The sequence below is a fragment of the Anomaloglossus baeobatrachus genome, chromosome 1 (genome assembly GCF_048569485.1).
Source record: "Anomaloglossus baeobatrachus isolate aAnoBae1 chromosome 1, aAnoBae1.hap1, whole genome shotgun sequence".
Lineage (NCBI taxonomy): Eukaryota > Metazoa > Chordata > Amphibia > Anura > Aromobatidae > Anomaloglossus > Anomaloglossus baeobatrachus.
Genome location: NC_134353.1, coordinates 378,954,711 through 378,971,624, shown reverse-complemented (window position 1 = coordinate 378,971,624; position 16,914 = coordinate 378,954,711). Strand labels below are relative to the sequence as shown.

Genomic DNA, 16,914 nt, shown 5'->3' with positions numbered 1-16,914 from the left:
ACAATACAGAAACTTTGTAAGGCAAATGTTGCAAAATTATTAATTAAATCCTATGGCAAAAATGATTTTTAGCTGAAAATACATGCACTCAAAGAGAAACTAACAACAGAATTTTGTAATGTAAAGTAAATACATGGCTGTAATAGCGCTGTAATACTTATTACATTGATACCTTTAGTGAAGAAATCCGCTTTGTTGCTCTTTTTTAATCAAAACTTCTAGTGAGATTTCGGTGCACAGGGGCTGGACTGTACACTGGCTCTACTACTCCCTTTCTGTGATACTCCAGCTCCTCTCCCTCCCTCTTCTGCTTGAAGAGGAGATTTCACACACTGGAAACAAGTTGCCAAAAAAGCAGTGACATGTCATTCAAAGACTCAAATAAGGTGTAGGAGCTGAAGAAATACTGACAAGGAGGAGAAGACCCACTGTACAGTTTGCTGGAAACGTCAAATGGTGATTAACGAAGAATAACAAAGCAGGGCTGGATGATTTCCTCAGTACACACAACATGGTTGGTTATAAGTGACTTAGGAACAAAATGTAGAATTGGTGGAGGAAAGTTGAACTAGATGGACCTAGGTCTTTTTTCAACCTATGTAACTATGTAACTAAGATTTCTTCACCAAAGGTTTCAATTTATTATGTATTACAGCCATGTCTTCACATTACCTTACAAAATTTTGCTGACAGGTTAACAAATAACAGCCCGAAGATATCTATCATTTAAGATCTGGGGACTAAGAAAGCCAGGGAGGCGAGGAAAGCTAGCTCTGATCGATCTGCAGCCAATCCATGACTTTACGACAATTATGGCACAGAACATTCTCCTGCTGAAAGTGTCTTTTGCGGTAAACCAGCTGTCATAAACAGATAACCTTGGTCAGCCACAATACTTAGGTAAGCACTACTGTCCAAAGATCCATCCTCTGGTATCATAACTCATAAGACCCCATGAGTGCCAAGAAAACATTCCACATATTACTCCATCTCCACCAACATGAACTGATGACATCTGAAAGGAAAAGGTTCTTCAGTTTATACAACTAAAGGACGCGTCGATATCTCGTGCGATCGCATGTGCGATCGCACCCGCCCCCATCGTTTGTGCGGCACGGGCAATTTGTTGCCCGTGTCGCACAAAGTCGATAACCCCCGTCACACGTACTTACCTCCCGAACGACTTCCCTGTGGGCGGTGAACATCCACTTCCTGAAGTGGGAGGGACGCTCGGCGTCACTGCGACGTCACACAGAGGCCGCCCAATAGAAGCGGAGGGGCGGAGATGAGCGGGACGTAACATCCCGCCCACCTCCTTACTTCCGCATTGCCCGCGGGACGCAGGTAAGCTGTGTTCGTCGCTCCTGGGGTGTCACATGGAGCGATGTGTGCAGCCTCGGCAACAACAAACAACCTGCATCGAGGAAATTGATCAATATTTTGAAAATGAACGACGTATCAATGAGCAACGATACGGTGAGTATTTTTGCTCGATCACAGTCGCTCGTAGCTGTCACACGCTACAATATGTCAAACGATGCTGGATGTGCGTCACTATCGAAGTGACCCCGACGACATATTGTTAGATATACCGTAGCGTGTAGCGGGCCCTTTACACTAAATTCTGACCCTCCGATCTGCATGGTTCAGCAGAAATCCAACTTCATCAGACCAGGTAATGTTTACCTCCACAGTCAAGTAGGGTAAGAATTAGGGCACAGGAAGTGCTACCCATGACCTGCATTGGCTGTATGCTGTACCCACCTTATCTTTCCAATCATGCCTCACTGTTTTTGCACTAGTCACTTTTTTTCACCTTATTATTGTAAAAGAAGAAAAATGTAATACATATTTAAATAAAATGTTTTTTAAATATGTATGCTAAGGTTTTTTTCTGATCTGTTAGTTCTCATCTGCTGTTACAGCCAATCCGTGCTAAGGAACAAGGAGCTTTGCGGTGTGTGTTGGAGTATTTTATTCTTCTGCCATCTGCGCTGTGTACTGCTTGTTTGCAGGGGCGCATAACTGACTTTGTCACCCATGTGCCTGGTAACAAAGCGTAAAAAAGGCAGTGTGCCATTCATTGCTCCATTACTATTATTACTAATCAACTTTGTCACTAACTGAGCAATGTTAATGCACACACAATGTCACTGTGTAGGGCTATTTGTCATAGTGGTTTCTCCAAGGGCACATTATCTCCTTTCCACTTTCTTGACTGCAGCAGCACAGAGGTCCAGAGGAGTGAGGGCCCACAACTAGTGATGGGCAAACCCCCCGATGTTCAGGATCGGGAGCCTTGCCCAAACATTTTGAAAGATCGAGTTCGAGTTCTGAGATAACACAAACTTGCGTCTGAACACCAAACTTGGGCTTTACAGTTATGGGTTAGGGCGAGGTGGGGGGGGCTGTAAAATAAAGAATATAGTTAATAATAGACATGGTCATTATACTTACAGGTCCCGTGACGCGTCCTGCAGACTCTGTCTCCCTGCTGCTTCTGCTTCTGCATCCGATCATTGCTGTGCCGCCCGGTAACCAGCACTGACTAAAGGACCTTCCATGACGTCATAGCCATGTGACCAGTCTGGTGTCAATGTTGTATAGACTTTGGCTTACAGACTGGTGACATGGCTATGATGTCATCGAAGGTCCTGTTAACAGCACTTTGATTGTCACTGTGCGAGTGTTGCATCGCATCACCTAATACGGCGCACATTCTCCCCACAGGAGCGGGTCGGCTGCATGTATTCCCATGCAGATGAGGTACTCCTGTCCTGAGAGCGTCAGGCCATGTGGGGTTGTGATGCCCAGGGAATGGGGTACTCGGACCCAGGCGGTTTACTACTGGGGCATGTCACTTTGGTGGTGGCTATTGCCCGGTCCCGTGCCCTGGGGGCTTTTTAATGGGGAGTATTTACAGGTAAGATAAGAGTCATTCGTGTGACGTTACCTGCGGGTTGCTATTAATGTTGTGGAACCGCCGCTGCTGAAGTGGGTACTACCAGAGCTGGTGGTAATGGCAGCTGTGTGTGGTGGAAGGCCCTCCGCAGGTAGGGCTGAGCCTGGGAGGTATGTGATGTAGTAATAAGGGAGACCACACCGGGGTTGTAATTAACAGTCTCTACTCACTCTGGATCCTCGGACGGCTGGTTCAGGTCCCTTTACTTCCAGTGCCAGTTGATGACTCGGTTGCTCTGACCCCGGAACCCTTAGTGTGGTTGGGACCCCGAAGCCTGGAACTTTGGGGGTCCCCCAGCTGTGATACAGCGGTCTATCCGTTCAGCTGGCAGTGTGGACCCTGTGGGGAAGTATGTGTCCGAACCCCGATTCTTGCTTTACTGCTGATGCCCCCAGATCTGTAGGTCAGTGAGGCCCATGAAGGTCCCTCACCGTGCAGGTAATTGCCAGGCCGTCTGAAACTGTCGCCTGACCTAGGGCCCTGTGCCCTGTGCGTTCCCAGGTTCCAGTGGTGCGCCCTCGTACCATCCCGGGCGACTTCACTTCTACCAGAGGTACTCGTTCGCCCCTATTGTGGCAACCTCACTCCCATGCCCCCGGGTCACCATTACACGACCCAGCTCTCAGGCACGTCTGCACAATTCACTGTGCACTCCTGTTCTGTATTTTTCCCTCCCACCAGGCTGTCTAGTTCCCTGGTCAGGCTCTGCCCTCTAGGTGGCCCTCCACTTGTCTGACTAGGCAATGTCCCCTGGTGTGGAGTGGTATATAGGATTTTGGTGTGTGTGGGTGTTACTGGCACTGGTGTTCCAGGTCCTGCATCCCCGTGAGGATGCAGTTCCCTGTAGTGCCCTGAGTGGTTCAGGGGCGCTACAGTGTGATGCAAAGCATGACGCAAGTGGAATATCCTCACTGTCAGCCTGCTTCCCGCTCTGTACAGAGCAATGAAGCAGAGCTGGCATGTATCTATCTGCTTCTCACTCTGTATAGACGCTGTCTGTTCAGAGTGATGAAGCAGAGCTGACAATGCTCTAACTGTGAAAAAAACCCCAATTCTATGTGTTGTGGTCTTTTTTTTACTGTTTACTAGAAATTCCTTGGTGGCCATGTCTAATTTGGGGTGACATCATGAATTTAGGGCATAGTACCATCTGAGAATACAAAGGTGGTATTAACCCCTTTATTACCCAGCATGCCAACGCCATCAGGGCCGCTGGACGAGCCGGATAAAGCTTTTGAAAATGGCGCTAAGTAACAATGCGCCATTTCCAGTGGCTGCTGCGGGCTGTGGTTTTAGCATGGGGTGCCAAGAACATTTGGGCCTTACCACGCTGAGAATCCCAGCCCCCTGCTGCCTGGTTTTACTTGACTGGCGATCAAAATACAGCGGGAGCCCACACATATTTTTTTATAATTATTCTTTAAAATAATTTAAAAAAAATCAATAGGTTTCCTGTATTTTGACTGCGAGCCAAGGTAAAGCCAGGCAGCCTGTAGCCGTCCGCTTTATCTGCACTGAGAATCAAAAATACAGCAAATGTAATTTTTTAATTAATTATTTTTAGTGTCTAAACCCCGATCCTAGTTTACTGCTGATGCCCCCGGATTATTTGGTTCAGTGAAGTCAATGAAGGTGTCCTCCCGGGTAGGTAATTGCCAGGCCGTATGAAACTGACACCTGACCTAGGGCCCTATGCCCTGTGCGTGCCCAGGTTCCAGTGGTGCTCCATCGTACTGTCCCTGGGGTCTTGACTCCGGCCCAGAGGTACTCGTTTGCCCTATGCTGGCAACCTGACTCCTTCGTGTCCCCAGGTCACCGTTACACAGACCCAGCTAGAGGCACGTCTGCTCCCTTCACTACATTTCTGCAGACTCCTCTTCTTCACCCCCACCAGGCTGCCTAGTTCCTGGTCAGCTCTGCCCACTGGGTGGCGCCTCCCCCTATTTAACTAGCAGTGCCTCCTGGTATGGTGTGGGAACTGGGAATTTACGTGTGTGTTGCTGATGCTGGCACGGGTGTTACAGGACCGAGGGGGAAGGTCCTGCATCCCTGGGAGGATGCAGTTCCCTGTAGTGCCCTTAGTGGCTCAGGGGCGCTACATCTATACAGAGTGAGAAGCAGGCTAGCAGTGAGGCTGGAGTTCCACTTACGTATGACTCATGAAGTCTTGCATCGGCATCACCCAGCACGGACTGACACTCTCCGACACGAGCGCCTCAGCTGCATTGAAATACATGCAGCCGACCGCTCCTGTAAGGACTGTGTGCGGCCGTACCGGGTGATGCAATGTGAGACTCGCACAGTGACAGTCAAAGTTCTATCGAGTCCAGATTCTGGATGCGAGAAAAGTCGCAACATGCTGCGATTTTCTCCGAGAGCCGTGTCTCCTGCACCGATTCAAGTGAATGAGTGCGAGAGAAACATTGGACTGCACTCGGATGTTATCCCAGTAGAGTGCGATATATGCACAGGCTAACAATGGAGGAGATGGGAGATTAACCCTCTCTCTCCTCCGCAGCACCCGTCCTCAACTTTGCAGCTGTGACCCGATTGCAGGATCGGGTCACAGTCGCATGACAATAGGCTCACGCTCGCAGCAGAGCCTGAGCCGCGGGTCATTAGCATATTGCATCCAATGCTCTCACATTGGATGCCATACGCTAGTGTGACTCCAGATTATTAGGAGGGGTGGCGGTCCTCAATTTTTAGTATGGGACCCAGAAATTCCTGACGGTGGCCAAGCCAGTTTGTCAGAACAACTCTTGACATCCTCCTCTGACCCATTTGTTGGCTAGTTGGTTATTTCCTTAGAATGCCTCTTTCACTAGATGTCTTTACACAATCACATCATTCTCGATATACTCTTGACAACATTGCATGAGAAAATTCCACAAGATTGTCAGTTTATGAAATACCGGTCCATGCTGGACAAGCACAGATGAGCATGCCTCATTCAAAGTTGCTCAGATTGCTTGATTTTCCCCTTCTAATGTGAATTAACTTATTCACAGAAACTTGCTTAGTAGATTTTTGATGTAGTCCAAGGTCATGTGCGTAATTTCCATGCAAAGAGGCTTCAAATGTGAAATGCCTCTAATAGAGTGGCTATTCATTGTATAATATGCATGCAATGAGAATCTGTAAAATAAAATAGCCTACTAACCTTTAAACCATTTGGAGTCATGTTTAACACTTCGAAGAGTTGGAAGATGACCGAGACTGCGATATACAACAGCATCAATGGCAAGGAAATCTGTTACTGTAGCAGTAAAGAGCATTCCATCTAATTGTGCAGGATAAAAAAAAAATGTTAAAAAATGAATTCCCTCAAAATATAAATAACAAGAGGCATAATTACATTCTCTCATATCTTCTTTTTTTCCAGTTTTTAATAAGTGTCTTCAAATGTGTAGATCCAAATACTCATCATATCAATAGTCACTCATTGTTTAAGATAACTGGTATATGAACATAGATGTCAATGCTGCTCTGTACTCACAGCAATAACTGCAATAAACCTAAAGATGTTGTCCAAGACATATATTTTTTATCTATCCCTAGGATAAATAAAGTGACCAAATCCTTAAATCTACATCAGGGGTGGAGATCCTCCAGCCCACGGGCCATTTACAGCCTAGGTCACTGTATCCATTCCAGATTCCTTGGGCTGCCAGCATTTTTGTTTTCTGCCGCCAACCCTTTAAATCACCTTAAACTGCATGGAAACACATGTGGCGTTCATTAGTGAACAACGTGGTGAATACAACATGGGATTTCATTTTTACATTGGTCATCCTATGTGATGCAGAGTTTCAGTGTATCCTCTGTGATGTACACAGCAGTCACAGTTTATTCTTTATAATGTATACAGCAGCCTTATGGTCTCCTATGGGATGAATATACAGCAATCTCAGTGTCTCCTATGTGATCTATACATCAACCTCAGTGTCTCCTATGCAATCTATACAGCAAAGTTTCTGTTTATCCTATGTGATGTATACAGGAGTCAGTGTGTATCCAAAGTGATGTATACAGCAGTCTCAAAATCTCCTATGTGATGTACTGTATATACAGCAGTCTTGGGGGGTCTCCTATATGTGATGTATATACAGCAGTCTTGGATTCATCTATGTTTGATGTATATTCAGAAGTCTTAGTGACTCCTATATAATGTATATACTGCAGACCTCCCACTGCTTTAACTCTAAAAATGTTACTGAACCGTGATTAATTTTCCACCATAAGGAGACATGTAGTGAAATTTCATCATGGTTTGGAACAACTTGGTGCTGCAATTAGTTCTTTTAAAAATCTTAACATTGCAAAACATCAACTGTGCTCCAGACCTGAGCAATGTAAAAATGGAAAAGCAGTTGTGAGTAGCAACAGACTAGCAGGTGAAAGACACACACTATACTGATGTAGCTCAGACACCTCCTTACAGGGAGGGGTGCCTTAAGTACCCTGTGCTTTTCAGCCATAGGCTGAGGACACTTGCAGAGTGTGAACACTGTTTCTTTAAGAAGCGTGGCGTGCACATATGCACCCTAAGCAGGTTGCCTGGAGACCTACATGACATGTGCAGGACCTGGGAGCTGGGCACACATGGAGGAGAGCCTTCGGATCGGCCACAGTGATGAGTAGGTCGGAGTCCCTGCTGTGAGAAGGGAGAGAAACCATGCAGGGATGGTTATCTCGAGTTTTTAACTTAACCCCTGTTATTTGGGATGGAAGGCATTTTGGTATGTGGGCTGGTGGGGTTTCTGTAACAGGTGTGCTCTTTCATCCCAGTCTGGCCCTGCTGTAAGCTGAGTGGTCACTTCCACTTGAGAACATCCTGCTTGAAGCCTCACAATGTCGAGGTACTGTTGATCAATTGTTAGATGTCATCTTGGTCTCTTGATATCAAAATGTGAACAGCATGATGAGGAGGACAGTTTAAATACCAATTCTAATTGTAACCAAACATTTTTTGGGCGATTTATGGATCAAACACCTCTTGTGAATTTTGGCATTAAGCTCCTTGTTAGAGAACAGCAAGTTGTGTAAAAAGCACTGAAACACTGAACAGTTAGACATGTGCACTAAAAGATTAGAGAAGGTCACATTAAGTTCACCTGAAAAGGTTAGAGGGCATTTTAGGATCATCCTGAAATTTCACCCAAAAGCCAAATATCTCTAACTTTTTGGGAGTAGTGTATCAAACCTTAAGGCCCTGAGGTCTTCCCCATTTACTATATTTTGATTGTTGTGCTGATCTCTTCTTGCAACACTGGGAGATTAAAGGGGTGTTCCATTCTGAACTTGGCATATCAACAGGATATGACATAAATGATTATTGAGAACAGGCCCTTGTTGCACGCTGTCTGGAGTGGAGACATGGCCACACATGCATGGAGCATCGAAGAATACTGAGAATGCATGATATGCCTTAAATGTCATAGATGGGACAACTACTTTAACCAGGTCAACAAAAACGGAGTAAAAATGAAAAATTCAGAAAAATGGGAAGTTGATTATCAGTGTGTTGTTTGGGGACCTTGAATTTTGGATTAACTGCTATCTATGTTTTGATGCACAGAATTTCATAAAAAATAATAAAAAGCTCGTACTTATTTTAACTACCAAAAAATACTCATAAAACAGCAATTGCTAAAATAATTACAATTGAAAACAGAGATTGATGATATGAGTGAAAAAATCACGCTTAACTACCAAAAGACTCATAAAACAGAAATGCATTAATATATATTGATAAAAGTCCACAAAGGTTGGGATAATTTGGTAACAAAACACACAAGAATTATAAAAATAGAATGGGGGTGACACTATCCCTAATGTGCCCTGAACTGGAGGCCTACCTGACTATGAAGGTCGGCACCCTATTCTGTCACAATTGCGAAGAAATAGGGTTCCGACTGGCACCCTCAGTCTATCTTTATAATTCTTGTGTGTTTTGTTACCAAATTATCCCAACCTTTGTGGACTTTTAAGAATATATATTAATAAATTTCTGTTTTAGTAGGTTTTTTTGGTAGCTAAATGTGATTTTTTTTTCACTCATATAACCAATCTCTGCTTTCAATCTTAATTATTTTAGCAATTTGCAGTTTATATAGTTATTTGTAAAACTGATAAATGTAAGCTATATAATATTTAAACAAAATATAACATTTCTATTAAAAATTAAAAATAGATTTTAGGAGGACACAGAATAAATAACGATTTATATTTATTTTAAACCTTCCTGATGTCATTAGTTCACCTGCAAACAAAGCCACATTTCCATGTTTCGGATCATATGGACACCGCGCCATTCCATTTATTAATTCTCCTACTTGTTCAAGCAAATCAAACTGCAAAGAAAAAAGAAAACATTAAGCAGAAGGCATGAAAAAAGTTTCCATTTTTCATAAAAAAAAATATTTCAGAGAAATCGAATTGCTATATTATTATTTTAATTGGGAGTCACATGGAGGTATAATTTAGAACCATAAAATTCACCTTTTGTGCCTCCCCTATTTCCTCATAGACTGTAAGCTTACGAGCAGGGCCCTCACTCCTCTTGGTATCTGAATTTTGTTATTTTGTGTTGTCTCATATTGTTTGTACATGTTCCCTCTGAATTACTGGCGCTATATAAATAAAAATTATTATTATATTATATAAAATTATTTGGGTGTCAATTTTAAAATGATCACATGGTTTTCTGTATGAAACTTTAAAGGGGTTCTCCAAGAATACAAAAAGCTAAAGAACTAAAGGAAATGCTATTATAAATACCGGTAAATTTCTTAATAAATTTAAGTAGCAAATCACAATAGTTTTGTCTGAAGATGTTTCACTGAGAGAATTCTGCCCTAGCATTTTAGCACAGATGCTAGTGAGCATGTGCAATAGGAAGCTCTGCCCTTCTTCAAATATGGGAAGATGTGCTTCACGAATACTACTGGAAATAGCAGAGGTGCTACGGTAAGACGAGGCTGCTGAAACTTCTGTGTGCCCTCTATTTCTGAATAACAATAAGTATCTCCAGGTCAGGTCACAACAAAGGAGCTTCCTACTGCACATGCTCACAAGCATCTGCTCTAACTTTCTAAGTTACTTCACACATCCATGTGTCCGGTACGTGTGACGTCCGTTTGCACACGTACCGGAGACACTGACACATGTAGACCCTGACACACGTAGACCCATTAAAATCAATGGGTTTCTGCACATGTGCCTGTTTTTCCATGGACACTGTGTCTGTGTGGAGCATACATGTGTCCGTATGCTCCACACGTAGACATGTCAATTTTTCTCCGGCAGCTCGGGTGTCACACGGAACACACAAACTGCACACTGATGTGCTCTATGTGACATCAGTGTGACATGTACCAGAGAAAACACCGTGTCAGTCAAATAAAATTATTTTCTATACTCCCCTTCTCCAGCAGTGCTGTCTCTGCCGCTGCTGTCTCTTGCATCTGACCCCCGCTCATTATGCTCATCGCATATTCACTGCACCGAGGACTGGAAGCAGCAGAAGCAGGGAGTCGGCAGGGCCAGAGACCACAGAGTGGAAAACATCAGCACCACGGAGAGCAGCGAAAGGGACAGGTGAGCAGAAAGTTTCTTTTCTCCAAGGATAGCACACGGAGAACACTCATGTGCCAAAATCATGGCACACAGAGGGCCATATGCACTTTGTACATGTGTGTGGTAATTTACAGACGTGTGAAAGAGGCCTAAATCAGATTTCTGCCAGTGTAAAAGGACAGCAGCCATTTCAATTCTATCCTACTTACCTCCCTAGACAAAACAAGTGTGATTTCCTAATTAAATGTATTTAGGAATTTATTTATAATGTCATTTCCTTCAGTTATTTTTTTTTCTATTCCTGGAGAATCCATTTAAAAGATGTTTTCCACTACTATTTAACCCCTTTTAATATGTCATAACTCTTTATAACATTAGATTTTCTAATATACTTTTAATATTTGCTGTTCTTCTATGAGAGTACAACTTGGTGTGTCATGTAATCACGTCACTATGCTCCTGATGTAGTGGAGCCAAGGCCGGCAGGGTAGATATCTAGGGTGCTACCTCCTGCCTTCCCAAGGGGAGCACACTTTGGAGGAAGAAAACTGACACTGCTGAATGCCTGCAGCCGCCCAATACCTCTTGGCCACAGACATTCAGTGTCAGTCTCACCACCTACACCTCTCTCTATCTGTGCCCCGGCTGTTGCTTACTCCATGCACTGAATTGTGCTGAGCTTTTTTATTTTTCTTAATTTGCCAATGCATGAGGGACATGAGGCGCTGGTTGTGGCACATATGATGGATTGGCTGTGCAGTCATACGTGGGGCACGTGGAGCAAGCTGTGGCGATATATGTGGGGCTGGTTGTGGGGACTTGAGGGTTTGGCTGTGGGAATATAAGTGTGGGGGCACAGTATGAAGAAGGGGGGAATAGTATCGAGAGGTAAGAACTTGGGGGAATAGTATGGATGAGTGGGAGCCTAGGAAAGAGAATGGATAAGTGGGAGCATAAGGGGAACAGTATTGATAAGTGAGAGCATAGGGAGCAATATGGATGTGGGAGCAGATGAGGCAGTATGGATAAATGGGAGCATAGGGGGACAGTATGGATAAGTGGGAGCATAAGGGGAACAGAATGGATAAGTGGGAGCATAAGGGGAACAGAATGGATAAGTGGGGGCATAGGGTTACAGTATGGATAAGTGGGGGCATAGAGGTACAGTATGGATAAGTGGGAGCATAGGGGGACAATATGGATAAGTGGGAGCATAGGGGAACAGTATGGATAAGTGGGAGCATAAAGGGACAGTATGGATAAGTGGGAGCATAGGGGGATAGTATGAATAAATAGGAGCATAGGGAAAACAGTATGGATAAGTGGGAGCATAGGGGGCAGTATGGATATGTGGGAGAATAAGGGTACAGTATGGATAAGTGGGAGCATAGCGGTACAGTATGGATAAGTGGGAGCATAGGGGGTACAGTATGGATAAGTGGTAGAATAGGGGTACAGTATGGATAAGTGGGAGCATAGGGGCATAGGGGTATAGTATGAATAAGTGGGAGAAAAGAGGGAACAGTTTGGATAAGTGGGAGCATAGCGGAGCAGTATGGATGTGTGGGACCATGGGGGACAGTATGGATAAGTGAGAGCATAGTGCGACAGTATGGATAAGTGGGAGCATAGGGGTGATAGTATGGATACGTGGTAGCATAGTTGGGACAGTATGGATAAGTGGGAGCATGGGGGGCAGTATGGATAAGTGGGAGCATAGAGGGACAGTATGGATAAGTAGGAGCATAGGGGGCAGTATGGGTAAGTGGGAGCATGGGTAACAGTATGGATAAGTGAGAGCATAGTGCGACAGTATGGATAAGTGGGAGCATAGGGGTGATAGTATGGATAAGTGGGAGCATGGGGGGCAGTATGGATAAGTGGGAGCATAGAGGGACAGTATGGATAAGTAGGAGCATAGGGGGCAGTATGGGTAAGTGGGAGCATAGGGGGAAGTATGGATAAGTGGGAGCATAGGGGGGCAGTATGGATAAGTGGGAGCATAGGGGGGCAGTATGGATAAGTGGGAGCATAGGGGGCAGTATGGATAAGTGGGAGCATAGGGGGCAGTATGGATAAGTGGGAGCATAGGGAGGCAGTATGGATAAGTGGGAGCATAGGGGGCAGTATGGATAAGTGGGATCTTGGGGGATTATATGGAGAAGTGAGAGCATAGGGGGGCAGTATGGATAAGTGGGAGCATGGGGAGGACTGAATGGAGAGTGGGAGCATAGTGGGCAGTATGGATAAGTAGGAGCATAGGGGGATTGTATGGAGAACTGGGAGCATAGATGGATAGTATGGAGAAGTAGGGGAACCATAAGTTGAAGTGGGACCATGGGGGACAGTATGGAGTGGTAAATCTGATGTTTTCTGGTAACAACCTTACCTTTTGTTAAAGAAGGCTCAAATTGAATTTTGTATTCATCAAATCTGTGTCTGTGCATCTGATGTAGTGTGACTGTGATAAATACCTACCACTGCTTTCACCGGTGTCCAGCGGTGTTCTCCTTTTTTCAGTGACATCACCGTGTTGCAGACTCTCCAGGACACGCTGCTCTGCGTGTCCCAGAAGTGACATTTAGGCTCGGGGAGGGGGGCCCATACACAATTCTTGCACAGAGGCCCTTTGCTCTGTGTCCACCCTTGTCACCCACTAAGCTCTTCAGAGTTGTTCACCACTGTATAGCTCATCCCTCATTTTTGTTATTCACCCTACCTATGCTCTCCATTCTGTAACTGATGTCAGACTCAAATCCTCAATAACGAAAACCTCACATCGACATCTCCAAGACTTCTCTCATGCTGCGCCTACTGTATATTCTGGAATGCAATATCCCAAACAATTTGACTAATATCTAGACCCCATGTCTTCAAATGTCCTCTAAAAACATATCTCCTTAGACAGGCCTATCACATCAATTCACCAACCTAACACTGCAATGTTCCCTCGTTCTAAATATTAATCATAATCTGCTCCCTCCTTTTCATCTTTCTACACATTCTCCATTCACACGATAACTGCGCTTCACAATTCCTTGCTGCTAACCGTATCATGCAGCTTTAGATGAAAACCCCCTATTAACTATAATGATGGCTGGACCATACAGAACAAGTCCATCCTACCTATTGTGTCCCCCCTTGCTGTGGAATATGTTGGTGTTATGAAAACAAAAATTATTATTATTATGTATTCATGTACTGATGGTGGTTCTGGTGGTGTATACATGTACTGATGATGGCACAGGTGTATTTATTTACTGATGGCAGTTCTGGTGATGTATTCATGTCCTGATTGAGGTTCTGGTGATGCATTAATGTACTGATGGTAGTTCTAGTGACCTGTTGATTTCCTGATTATGCTTATGGTGATGTATTTACAGTATGTACCATTGATAACTCTGATATTCTATTTATCTACTGATGATGATTTTGGTTTTGTACACTGAAGAAAATAATTATTTGATCCCTCCTGATTTTGTAAGTTTGCCCACTGACAAAGACATGAACAGTCTATAATTTTAAGGGTAGGTTAATTTTAACAGTGAGAGATATCAAAAATAAAATCCAGAAAATCGCATTGTATAAATTCTAAAAATGTACTTGCCTTTTGCAGAGAAATAAGTATTTGATCCCCTACCAACCATTAAGAGTTCAGGCTCCTACAGACCAGTTAGATGCTCGTAGTCAACTAATTACCTGTATTAAAGACAGCTGTCTTAAATTGTCACTTGTATAAAAGACTCCTGTCCCCAGATTCAATTAATCAGTCAGACTCTAACCTCTCCAATATGGGCAAACCAAAGAGATTTCTAAGGATGTCAGGGACAACATCATAGACCTGCACAAGGCTGGAATGGTCTACAATGGTCTAATTACTGGGTGAGAACGAGACAACTGTTGGTGCAATAGTAAGGAAATGGAAGAAATACAAAATGAGTGTCAATTGACATCGATCTGGGACACCACACAAAATCTCACCTCATGGGGTATCCAGGATCACGAGGAAGCTGAGAGATTATCCTAAAACTACACGGGGGGGAACTTATTAATGATCTCAAGACAGCTGGGACCACTATCACCAAGAAAACCTTTGGTAACACTTTACGCCATAATGGATTAAAACCCTGCAGTGCACACAAAGTCCCACTGCTTAAGAAGGCACATGTGTAGACCCATCTGAAGTTTGCCAATGAACATCTGGATGATTTTGAGAGTGATTGGGAGAAGATGACGTGGTCAGATGAGACAAAAATTGAGCTCTTTGTCATGAACTCCATTTGCTGTGTTTGGAGTAAGAGAAATGCTGCCTATTACCCAAAGATCACCATCCCCACTGACCAGAATAGAGGTGGAAACATTATGCTTTGGGGACGTTTCTCTGCTAAGGGCACAGGACTACAACACCACACCAATGGGACAAAGGATGGAGCCATGTATTGTAAAGTCCTGAATGACAACCTCCTTCCCTCCACCAGAGCATCAAAAATGGGTCGTGCCTGGGTTTACCAGCACAACAATGACCCAAAACATACAGCCCAAGGCAACAAAGGAGTGGCTCAAAAAAAAACAACAAAAAACACATTAACCCCTTCACCTCCGACCAATTTTCCGCTTTTTGCTTTGTCTTTTTTTTGCTCCCTTTCTTCCGAGAGCCGTAACTTTTGCATTTTTCTGTCAATCTTGCCATATGATAGGATTTTTGAGGGACAAGTTTTAAGTTTTACTCTTAAGTGAAACGATATGTTTTACCTAAAATGTACTGGAAAACGGCTAAAAAATTCCAAGTGCGGAAAAATTGCAAAAAGGTGTGAGTGCATGATTGTTTATACATGGTAAAACATGGTAAAACTGATGTGTTGGTGTAATCCCTCAAGTCGGTATGAGTTCGTTGACACCAAACATGTATAGGTTTCCTTTTATCTATAGGCGGCGTTACACGGTACGATATATCTAACGATATGTCGTCGGGGTCACGTCATTAGTAACGCACATCCGGCATCGTTTCACATATCACATATCGTAGCGTGTGACAGCTACGAGCAACTGTGAACTGTGAAATACTCACCTTATCGTTGCTCGTTGACACGTCGTTCATTTTCAAAATATCGGTCACCTTCCTGGATGCAGGTTGTTTCGTCGTTCCTGAGGCAGCACACATCGCTCCGTGTGACAACCCGGGAACGACGAACACAGCTTACCTGCGTCCCGCCGGCAATGTGGAAGGAAGCAGGTGGGCGGGATGTTACGTCCCGCTCATCACCGCCCCTATGCTTCGATTCGGCGGCTGTGTGACGTCGCTGTGACACCGAATGTCCCTCCTCCTTCAGGAAGAGGATGTTTGCCGCCCACATCAAGGTCGTTTGGAAGGTAAGTACGTGTGACAGGGGTTACTGACTTTGTGCGACACGGGTAACAAATTGCCTGTGACGAACAAACGATGGGGGCGGGTGCAATCGCTCATGCGATTGCACGATAAATCGACGCGTGTAAAGCAACCTTAGGAGTTAAAAAAAATCAGAAGTTTGTCCAAAGAAAGTGGTGCACTTTTTGCACCATATTCCGCGACCCGTAGCGTTCTTATTTTTTGGGATCTGTGGCTCAGTAATGGCTTATTTTTTTGCATCGTGAAAGTTTTTAATGGTACCATTTTAACGCAGATGCTACATTTTGATCGTCTGTTATTGTATTTTGTGCAAAATTTGCGGCAACCAAAAAACGTAATTTTGGCATTTGGAATTTTTTTTGCCGCTAGGCCATTTACCGATTAGATTAATTGATTTTATATTTTGATAGATCAGGCATTTCTGAACGCGTCGATACCAAATGTGTGTATATTTCTTATTTTTTTAACCCTTTAATTTTCAATGGGGCAAAAGAGGGGGTGATTTGAACTTTTAGGTTTTTTTTTTTTTAATTTTTTAAAACTTTTTATTTATTTTTTTTCATTTTACTTATCACAGCTACACAGCTGAGTTCACCAAAAATGCTCATGTCTTGTAACAGACAGCACTCGGCCGACTGAAACAGGAAGCGAGTCATGTGAACTACAGGAGTCATCACATGATCCTGCCATAACATGACAACCATTGGCTCACAGTGATTACATTACAGTGCCGCCGATGGAGCCGGTGAATGAACATGCACCGCAACGGGCATTTAAATCACACTGTCACATTTTAACAGCATGACTTAAGGGGTTAACAGGCGCAGGTGCATCACGGATCCACCTGCGCCTGTGAGGCACACATGTCTGCTGTACAAATCAGCAGACATGTGCGCGGATCACCACCAGCTGCCCGCAGCAGCCACAAGTGATTACATCATGATTGCTAAGGATGTACCAGTAGAGCCTGCGGTCGTTAAGGGGT

The 16,914-nt window shown here is 44.0% G+C and overlaps 1 protein-coding gene across 2 annotated transcripts in view; it reads right to left on the bottom strand.

Annotated features, from left to right (window-relative positions):
• Positions 1–16,914, bottom strand: part of SEMA6B (semaphorin 6B) — a 323,709-nt gene that overhangs the window by 135,892 nt on the left and 170,903 nt on the right. For both annotated transcript variants that reach the window (XM_075352511.1, XM_075352510.1), the window contains exons 7-8: positions 9,228–9,318; positions 6,126–6,245 (exon numbers count right to left, since the gene is read on the bottom strand). In XM_075352511.1, coding sequence (XP_075208626.1) covers positions 6,126–6,245; positions 9,228–9,318 — 211 coding nt within the window. The remainder of the gene's footprint in view (positions 1–6,125; positions 6,246–9,227; positions 9,319–16,914) is intronic.